The sequence below is a fragment of the Pteronotus mesoamericanus genome, unplaced genomic scaffold (genome assembly GCF_021234165.1).
Source record: "Pteronotus mesoamericanus isolate MK-2021 breed Mesoamerican mustached bat unplaced genomic scaffold, CSHL_Meso_final contig_221, whole genome shotgun sequence".
NCBI lineage: Eukaryota > Metazoa > Chordata > Mammalia > Chiroptera > Mormoopidae > Pteronotus > Pteronotus mesoamericanus.
The window spans coordinates 783,752-794,015 of NW_026555092.1; the positions used below are offsets into that span (position 1 = coordinate 783,752).

Sequence of the window (10,264 nt, forward strand, 5' to 3'; positions counted from 1 at the left end):
ATGTAGGTCCCAGGAGGAGAGAGAAAAAATGGAGGGGACCATTCAAAGAAATAATGAATATAAAACCCCTATATTTAATGAAAGGCAAAATGACCTAATGCACACAGGACAGATAAAGAAAAACTGACAACTAGACACATCATACTGAAAGTTACGAACATCAAAGACAAAGAGGAAAATTCTACAGGTTTCTGAGAGAAAGCAGGAAAACAACCACCGATCAGGAGTGAGATTAATATAAGACTTCTCATCAGCAGGACTCGATGTGAGAAGAAAACAGAGGAGTATATCTAAGGTATAGAAAAAAAAAAATTAACCCTAGAATATTATGTCCTTTCAAACTGTTATTCAATGTGAGGCTGTAAAAGAAATGTTCTCAGGAAGAGAAGGCTTCCAAAATTTTGCACACAAAGACTTACATTGAAGAAATCCTTGGAAGAATCTTCAGTTAGGAAGTGCGAAGTCTTCACTGGAGGGAAAGAGGTAACCGAGCAAACAAGCCAATGTGCTCACTCCCTTCCCCTGGATCAAGGCAGAAGGAAATGCCTGGAAGCATTTAATTGTGGCTTTTTTCCCCCCGCAAAGGGCATTTCAGAGCCTCTCTTTGAACTGAAAAGCAATTATCCAGGAGTAATATGGTCCCATCCTCACTCCAGCACATCCTGAAAGGTAGCATGAAAGGAAACGAGACTCTACTTGCCTAGTAATAAATGGTATTTACTGTCAAGTCTGAGGACAAAAACTTACTGTTAATTATGAAAGCATTGATGGTATTTGTGACTTCCAGTCAAGATGGAGGCATAGGGAAACACGGCTTGCTTCCTCACACAACCACATCAAAATTATAACTGAACTATAGAACACCCATCACTCAGAACTGTCAGAAATAGAGTTGAATGGAAGCCCAAATACAGAACTAAAGAAACCACATTCATCCACACTGGTAGAAGGCGTGGAGACGCGGAAACGTGGAGAATCAGACCAGGCTGGTCCCACACCTATGAGCAGTGGATAAAAATTCAGAAGGGATATCTTGGGAATGAGGGATCCCAACTCCACACCATGCCCCCCAGCCCAGGATTCCAGTGCCAGGAAGATAAGCCGCCATAACTTCTGGCTATAAAATTCAGTGGAGATTGAGCCGCTGGAAGAAACTACTGGATTCCTAAGCAGTTCCTGTTAAAGGGCCCATGCACGGACTTACTCAGACTCACTTTCTCTGAGATCCAGCACTGGGATAGCAGTTTCAAAGGCACCAGTGGCATATGGGGAGGAACTGAAGTATCTGACATCAGGGCAAGAGCTGGTGGACCCCTTTCTCCCAGACAGAAAGCTGGGTAGAGGCCATTGTTCCTTTTCTGACCTCTCCCTGCACAGAGCCAGCCTGCGGGTGCTGTATTTGAGACTTCATCAACCTGGCTCCCCTGGTTAGCCCTGCCCTGGAGATTACCTGAGGCTCTGCTCCACCAAATTTTTGGGCCCACCCAGGATGATAATAGCGGTTTTCCCATATGAATGGCTTGTCTTAGCTCATGCTTCACATCTTCCTAAATTCTCTCTAACAGGAATAGCCAGCCTCAGTAAGTCCCTAGCCCCTGTACCTCTAGCTAAGTGGCCACAGGCCTGTCTCTAGCAGCAGCCGGCACTGGGTCACAGCTTGGCTTCGCCTGGGAATCTCCAAGCCCAGCACAAGTAGCAGCCATCTGCAGACTGCTTTGTAGCTCATGCCAGGTGGTCCTGGCAGAACACAGGTGGTAACTGACCTTGGCCTACACCACCCAGGAAACCCCAGAGCCTGCACACCCAGTGGACAGCTATAGACCATGGGGTAGCACCACCACCCTGCTTCTGCACAGCTGATCCTCCACAGAGGGCAGACGCTGGTGGTCAGAGGTCACAGCTAGTCCTTGCAGCTGCATGGCCTGGGTAAATCCATTCTATTAATCTGCCAACAGCAATCAAGGCTCAACTTCAAGAGGAAGGTATACTCAGCCTGCATGGAGGGCACACCTTGAGTGGCTTAGCTTGGGTGCCACTGGACCCTACAGGACACATACTACATTAGGCCATGCTACTAAGACAGGGATTTTTTAACAGCTCTACCTAATACATAGAAATAAACCCAGGCAGGCTGCCAAAGTGAGGAGACAAAGAAACATGGCCCAAATGGAAGAACAGATCAAAACTCCAGAATAAGAACTAGGCAAAATGGAGATATGCAATCTGTCAGATGCAGAGTTCAAAGCACTGGTTATAAGGATGCTCAGGGAACTTAGTGAGGCCTTCAACAGAATAAAAAAGACCCAGGAAGAAATAAAGGATACACTAATTGAAATGAAGAACAATTTACAGGGAAACAACAATAGAGTGTATGAAGCCAATAATTGATCAATGACTTGGAACATAAGGAAGCAAAAACAACCAATTGGAACAACAAGAAGAAAAAAGAATCCCCCCAAATCAGGATAGTGCAAAGGAGCCTCTGGGACAACTTCATGTGTACTGACATTTGACCATAGGAGTACCAGACAGAGAAGAGAAAGGGCGAGAAATTGGAAATCTATTTGAAAAAATGATGAAAGAAAACTTTCTTAATTTGATGAAAGAAATAGACCTGCAAGTCCAGGAAGCAGAGAGAGTCCCAAACAAGATGGATGCAAACAGGTCCACACCAGGACACAACATAATTAAAATGCCGAAGGTGAAAGATAAATAGAGAATCTTAACAGTAACAAGAGAAAAGCAGTTAGTTACCTCCAGGGGAGTTCCCATAAAGATTGTCAGCTGATCTCTCAAAAGAAACTTTGCAGGCAAGAAGGGGTTGGCAAGAAATATTCAGTCATGAAAAGCAGGGACCTGCAGGCAAGATTGCTCCACCAGCAAAGCTATTATTTAGAATCAAAGGGCAGATAAGGAGCTTCCCAGATAAGAAAAAACTTTAGGAGTTCATTATCACCAACTCATTATTATATGAAATGTTAAAGGGACTTACTTAAGAAAAAAAATGATCAAAACTATGAAAAAATAAAAATGACAATATACAGATATCTATCAGCAATTGAATCTAAAAAACAAACTAAACAAGCAAGAAGAACAGAGATAGAATCATGGATACAGAGAGCATTTTGATAGTTGCCAGATGGGAGGCGGGGTTTGGGGGAATGGATGAAGAGGTGAGGGGATTAAGAAGTACAAATTGGTAGTTACGGAATAGCTTGGGGATGAAAAGTACGGTATAGGAGAAGGAGTAGCCAAAGAACTTATATGCATGACCCATGGACATGAACAATGGTTGGGGACTGCCTGAGGATGTAGGGGGTGCTGGGTGGAAGGGGGCTAGGGAGGAAAATAGGGATAACTGTAATAGCATAATCAATAAAATATAATTAAAATTTTTATAAAAGGGCATTTGATTTTCCTCAGTACAGGTTGGATCAGTGCTTCCCACAGTGGGGTCCATGGGCCAGAACAAGTATTTCTGGCCACAGTGAGGCACACACAGAGATTGAGAGCCAGTGTTTAGCAATTTCAAAGCAACCTGACAGAGTGATTTTATGTTCATCAAATCGAATAACAAAACGTTTGGATTTATATTTGGTATGCCTTTTATTTTGCAAAAGTAGGGATCTGGGACAGATAAAAGACCAGGGATAGTTTGAAAAAGAGCTAATTAGACCAGGAATCAGCCAACTCTTTCAGTAGAGAGACAGACATTCAGGGTTGTAATTATTCAATTCTGCTATCACGGCATGCAAGCCGTCACAGACAATACATAAATCAAAGATTATGCCTGTGTTACAATCAAATTTTATTTATTTATTTAAAGTTATTTTATGCTTTTTAAAAAAAAAGATTTTATTTATTTATTTTTAAAGAGAGAAGGGCGGGGAGGGAGAATGAGTACATCGATGTGTGAGAGAGAAATACGATCGGTTGTCTCTCGCTCACCCCCAACTAGAGACCTGGCCTGCAACCCAGGCAAGTGCCCTGACTGGGTAGGAATCGAACCTATGACCGTTTGATTTGCAGGCTGGCCCTCAATCCACTGAGTCACACCAGTCAGGGCCAAACTTTATTTATTGCTACTAAAATGTGAATTTCATATAATTTTAATGTGTGACAAATGTTATCCTTCTTTGGATTTTTTTCCAACCATTTAAGAATGTAAAAACCATTCTTACACAGCTTGTAAGCTGTGCAAAACCAGGCAGCAGATAAATTTGGCCAACTAGCCATAGTTTGCCAATCCTAGGATTAGACTATATTGTCCCTGACGCTTAGCATCTGTCTTAGGGAGGGGAATGTGCTTGTGATGCTCATTGCCACCCTAGCACTTCTCTTTGCAGGTAAACCTTTTCATTAACTTCTTGTGTGTCCTTGGAGGTTTATGGCAATATCAGCACATACACATTCACATCTCCACCCTTTCCTACATAAATGTAATTCGCTGCCCATACTGCCCTTCACCTTGTTCCTTTCACTTGCTGCCATGCTGGAGACTTACTACACTGCAACAGAGACAGCTTCCCTCATTAAACAGGTGCATTCCATTTTGAGGTTGCATCATCGTTTAACGAATGTGTCCGCTCTGCGTGGACAATTGGGCTATTTACAACCCAATTTAGAATAATGTGGCAATAAAAAAATTTCTCATGAATCACTGTGCATGGGCCTGTGTGTGTGTGTGCGCCTGTGTGCCTTCATAGAGTAACTTTCTAGAAGAGGGATCGCTGAGCCAAAGGATAAACACACTTATTTTTGATAGATATGCCAGTGGGCCCTCTGTGGGCACACTGACTTCCCACCAGCTGCAGAGGAGCCTTGCCCACAGAGCAGGTTGTCATACTTTTGGATTTGTATCTATTTTAATAACATAAAAATGATATCTCGGTGGAGTTTTAAATTGCATTTCTCTTATTACGAGTGACTGTGGACATGCTCAGGGCTGCTGCCAGCAAATGAAGCGTTTTTATGCAAAATTAGAAAAAGGCACCACCTCTGGGTCACTGCAGATGTGTTGAGTTGTGCCTGGGTGAGAGCTCAGCCTCCACGTGTGCCCTCAAGCAGGGTGCCTCTGTGCAGGGATCCATGCTCAGCAGCCCTGAGGATGACGGTTAGAGTGGCTGGTCCCAGCAGTACCCTGGTGAGAGGAGAGGCAGCAGCAGCTTCTCTCCTGCTACATCATTTATGGGTCCCAGTGCAAGATAAAAAGTGGGACCCTATGTTATTATGAATTTTGAGATGGCTGGGGCACAGCATTCAACTGTGCGTGGTGTCCTTTGGACCACGAGGCCCTGCAGGACTCTGCACGGGTCACATCCCAGGAAGCCAGCCCTAGGTGAGGGGAAAATGCCCCAGGATGTAGCTGGTGGCAAGCGTTACAAAAACCCACCTTCTCCAGGGTAGCAACACAGGAGAAGAACAGAGCACGTGGAGGATGTGAATTACAGCTCTCAAAACAAGACCGACTGTCCTGTTTTCCCCCAATAGGCCAGCAGGAGCTGCTCTTGTCCAGGGGAAGGAGTGAAGGCCAGCTGGGTTTCTCTTGTGCCTGACCCAGTGCTTTACATTTGGTATCTCTTTTAATTCTACAGCAAGCCCATGCAGTTGGTACCAAAGCTATCTCCATTTAGGTGAGGGAAGAAAGCCTCAGGGCGCTGGTGCTGGGGGATTTGACTCATCTGGTCTGATTCCGGAGTCTCTATTTTTAACCCCCTACACTATATTGCCTCATACCGGTCGGTACATATTTGTTGAACAGGGCGTGAAATGAAACAAAAGCATTGATGAAAAAGACTGTCAAAAAGAACTGCGCCAGGTACTCTCTCTCTCTCTCCCTCCCTCCCTCCCTCTCTCTCTTTCTCTCACACACACTCACATACACTGCCTGCCAATGAATTGCTTTATTTAGAAGAGCCCCTGGGAGTGTAGCTGCCACTGCTAAGCAGTCAGCAGGACTCGGAGAACAGTGGGAATGGAGAACTCTCCTGCCACCGAAGGATGTGGAGGACAAGGTGCAAGGAATACAAGCCTCAGGGTTTCGCGTTCTGGGTGGAAGTCTTCTTTCTGGGATTGAAGGGCTCCTGGCTTGTCTCCAGGATGGGAGAGGGTATTTCTGTCAGGCTTCGTTGCTGGGGGTGGGGTGGGGGGAAGCTAGCTAGGGTGCTGAAGGGGTGCGGGCCAGAGAAGGAAACTCAGCGTCTGTGGCGATGGCTTCCAGGGTAAGGGGGCCTTCAGCAATTGTGGGCCCTCCCACAGCACCGACTTTTGTTGTAGTTTTTGTACTTGTTACTGTAGCTTTTCAGGTTTCTCGCAAGACACATGGCAGCTGTTCGATCGCATTGACACAATTGGCGCCTACAGAAGTTCTGTTTTGCTGAAATCACAAGAAAATAAACACCAAATGGGGGGTTGTTAATATGTTATGGCTCCTTGTGGGAACCCTGCGGGGAAAAGACAGCCCCCGCCCTCCAGAAGCTTCTGGCCTGAGACACGCACCTAAGCCCCAGATTTCTGACAGGTGGGAAGACAGAGTTCCCATCATTGGGAAGCCAGCACCCAGTCTGATGGGAGCACACCAGCACCCAAGCCCTGGGAGACTCCTAAAGGCCTTCCCGACAGTCATTATTTCTTTCTTTTGCCCAACAGATGTGTCCAGGTGCAAAGCCCCAGCCTCTGGGGCCTGGGAATGGGTTGTGATTGGTGTAAGCCAGGCATGCTCATCTTTTTTTCCTTTCAACGATTGGTCTCTGGGTAGCACATGACCTTGTTCTGGCCAATGAGCAACAAGGGGAAGGCTCCTGGGGACTGTGGGAAGGATCGATTTCATCCCTCAAAAAGAGAGATGTCCAAGGGTAAGGCCATGGTGCTTGGAGTGGCACCATGTGTCCTGGCGTCACATCGCCAGCACAGTGGAGCAGAAGGTGGGGAAAGGCTGGGTCCCTGATGACACGGTTGAGAAACTGCCCCAGTCCTGGCACCGCCCTCTCCCAGATCTCTGTTCTGTCAAAGTCAGGCTTCCCCGTTATCCAGGCCTCATTCAGTTGGGCATCTTGTTCCTTGCAACCCAAAGCCTGCTAAAATATAGGACCCTATGGAGAGGTCATGATTGGGAGACATAATTTCTGATCTTAAAGAGCTCAGGGTGTGGGGTGAGAGAAGATGCTCTCTCAAAAGATGACGCTCACCTGGGGATCCGTGGCCTGGGGGCACTGGGCAAACCTTTTCAGGACCCACCCAGCTTTCTCCTTCCCTTCAGAGCCAAACTTGCTCCAGAATGTTGTCTATACTTACCGCCTCAGTTTCACTCTCTGCCTTCTGCCTGCTCCCCACGCTCTCTAATCTGGCTTGACCCTCACACTCCGTGGCAACAGCCCCCACTGAAATCCTCAGTGGTCTTCCTGACTCTGAATCTGAGGAGCCTTGTCAGCTCTTATCCTGGAGACTCCACTGTGAAATTGGCCGCAGTTGACTCCATGCCCTTCTTTCTCGTCCCTCCTCCCCCCTCTCTGACTAACCCCTCCTCTCTCTTTCTTCTGAGCCTTTAAACACCAAATAGGAGATTACTCCTGAACGACCCTTCCCTGGAGCAGCACGTTCCTGCACCCCGCTGCCTGCTTCATGCCCTGCTGGGTGTGCCGGAAGCCTCTTAAACATGCTCGACGTTGAACTCCCCCTCCCCTCACCCACCAGGACAGCCTCCTGTTCCGTTCACACAGTTGTGTGCCCACTCAACAGCTCCCTCTCCCCATACCCAGCCGATCACCAAGCTTGGCCGACTCTACCTGCAATGCATCTTAATGTCACTCTCCACCCCTTCCGTCAAGACCGCCGTATCCTATGTCTAATGGCAATGGTCTTCTCACTGCTCCCCTCTTCCACTGGTCTCGCCATCCACCCTGCAGCTGGGGTGAGTCTTCCGAAATGCCATCATGTCACTCCTTTGCTCAAGAGCGCCTTACTGCTCCAGGACAAAATCTAAACACTGTATGGCCTTGGGCTTGATCTAGCCCCTTCCCCTTCCTTCAGCGTCGTTTCTCACCACTCCACCTCCTCCCGCCTCGCAGAATTGTTACAGTTTGCCTGGGTCCCTTTGACTCTGCTGGGCCCTCTTGGAGGAATTCTCCCAAACCCACCTCTCCCCTGATGCCTGCACATCCCTGAAGACTCAGCGTGGATGTCCCCGCATCCAGCAGCCTTTCCGAACCTCAGCCCGTGTTCAGGGCCCTGCCCTTTTGCTTACTTCCTCTTTTAGTCTCCCATACTGTCTTTTCATTTTCTTGACTTCCCACTTGCTTCTGAGCTCCCTGAGGCAGGGCCACTGTCCCTTTGAGTCCTTATCTCTGATGCCCAGCACAGCACCTGGCACAACAGACATTCAGAAAGAGAAACAAAGGAGATGGGGTGAAGTTGTAGGACTCTTTCTTACCACAGATAATTTGGCCCTTTTGGTAAGTAAACGTGTACCTCACACCCTTGGTGCCACACCTTTGTTTCTGCAGATCGTGGTAGCAACGGCTGTGTGTGGCGCAGCACCTGTGACGAGACTATGTTATTGGGGCCGTTTCCGCACAGCTCCAGCCAGCCTGGTGCCCGTGGTCTCGCCCCCTTGACCCTGAGCAGAGACACAGTGGCTTTCCAATGTGCTGGCTGCTTTTCCAGCCAGGACCTCCTGGGATTCTGTAACAATGGGCACCACCCCTGTGGGAACCATGAGTGGGCAGAGGGACGGGAGGGCTGGGGTGGCCTCACTGATCTGTCGCATCCTTGGGGAGTCCTTTGCCACCCGTGATGCAGTAGCAACCATAGGAGGAATAACTGGACACAAAATTCTTTCCTGTCAGCAAATGGACCATTCTCCGGAAGTCATGTAAAACCCCATGGGTCTGCAGCAGGCCTGGAAGGGAATCGCTCGGTGATGGGGCCTGCGGCCCTGTGTTTGCCTTCTCTGCCCCTCTTTGCTACCTCCCCTCCCCATGACCTCTCTCTCACCCACTGAGAGAGGGCCTTCCCAAACGGGAAGGAAAGCTGGGCCTGAGGGTGCTTCCCTCCTGGGCTCCCCCTTTGTGGCCAGAGGTCAGCTCTTACCAAAGGCCATGGTCAAGGCCAACAACAGAAGGGTCTTCATGTTGACAGTTCCCTGTGGGAGAAATGCAGGTGGGTTGGCCTAAATTCCTCTCCCAGGTGGTCCCAGCATCTGCCCTGGCCTCCTGCTCTCCAGCTTGCACTAGGCAGCCCAGAAGAAAGGAATCTTCAAGGGAACACGTAGACATGCTCCTCAGTCCAGGATGACTGCCTTCGTCACCCACAGAACACACGAGTGTGCGCACGCAGGACTTCCTGACCCTTCCCAGCTCTGTGAATGTCTTCACACGCATGTGGGCCTCAGATCTGAAGAGAACCCCACGTGGTACACTAAGGAGACCTCCATGCTCCCATCAGACTGAGAGTTCCTGGATGTTGCAACCAGGCCATCTCAACCAACTTGGAGGTTCCCAAGGTCATCGGTTGTGTACCCCCCATTAGATGTTTCTTACCTGATCCAGGTGATTCAAGGCTTGGGAATTCCACCCATGGAGTCCAATCCCCAATATTTTTCTCTAAAACTAAAGCAGCACCCTCTCTTTGCAAGACTTTCCAGCCCCTTAAACATATATTCTCACATATGCACAAATGCATATATACTCACACATATATGCATGCATACACACATTCTCGAGCTCACCCACAGTGCAGGCCTCCCTTCATGCACTACACTCCCACATCCACACAACACAATTGTGCACACAGACCCAGCGCATGTGCACACATGTTTAAGTTCATGTGTGCCCACATGCACATGCATAAACACATGCACATGTATGTACACTGCAGCAGGAACTCATGCTCCTGACAGGGCATGAATTTCTGAGTGTTTACCTCTCAGAGAAAGCCTGATCTGATAGCTCCAAGTGACTGCCCTGTTCACTCTGAACTCCAGCTCCCCTTAAATAGCTGCCCCCTGGGGGAGGCGGTAAGTCAGTGGATATGCAGACGGGGCGGGGGTGTGGCCAGTTGGTGGACTCAGTGATTGGCATGTCCACACCTCCAGGACAGTCCCCTTGTTTTTCTCCCTCCTTAGCTCGCAGGACAGAGCTGAGGATGGAGAAACCTTATGTACTGCTAGCTGATGCCAAAATTTTAGATTACTTTGTAATCTTTCCCATGGGCCTCATTTGTGACTGAGTAAATTCCCATAGCCCGCTCTGGTGGTGAGCACCGGCCA

The 10,264-nt window shown here is 48.3% G+C and overlaps 1 protein-coding gene across 1 annotated transcript; it reads right to left on the bottom strand.

Annotated features, from left to right (window-relative positions):
• Positions 1-5,893: 5,893 nt before the first annotated feature.
• LOC129068956 (phospholipase A2, membrane associated-like) lies at positions 5,894-9,951 on the bottom strand. Its single transcript, XM_054571435.1, has 5 exons — positions 9,919-9,951; positions 9,088-9,139; positions 8,752-8,896; positions 8,429-8,535; positions 5,894-6,376 (listed from the first exon to the last, which is right to left on the bottom strand). Exons 2-5 carry the CDS (start codon positions 9,125-9,127, stop codon positions 6,234-6,236), a joined length of 435 nt encoding a protein of 144 aa, XP_054427410.1. The 5' UTR covers positions 9,128-9,139; positions 9,919-9,951; the 3' UTR covers positions 5,894-6,233.
• Between the last annotated feature and the right edge of the window lie 313 nt (positions 9,952-10,264).

Bases quoted from the DNA above. Each gene is read 5' to 3' on its own strand.
- LOC129068956 (XM_054571435.1), bottom strand. From the start codon at position 9,127: ATGAAGACCCTTCTGTTGTTGGCCTTGACCATGGCCTTTG. The intron at 8,897-9,087 runs GTAAGAGCTGAC...ATTCCCTTCCAG, and splicing joins GGCCTTGACCATGGCCTTTG to GCCTGCTGCAGACCCATGGG. The intron at 6,377-8,428 runs GTAAGAAAGAGT...TTGTGATTTCAG, and splicing joins AAAGGGCCAAATTATCTGTG to CAAAACAGAACTTCTGTAGG.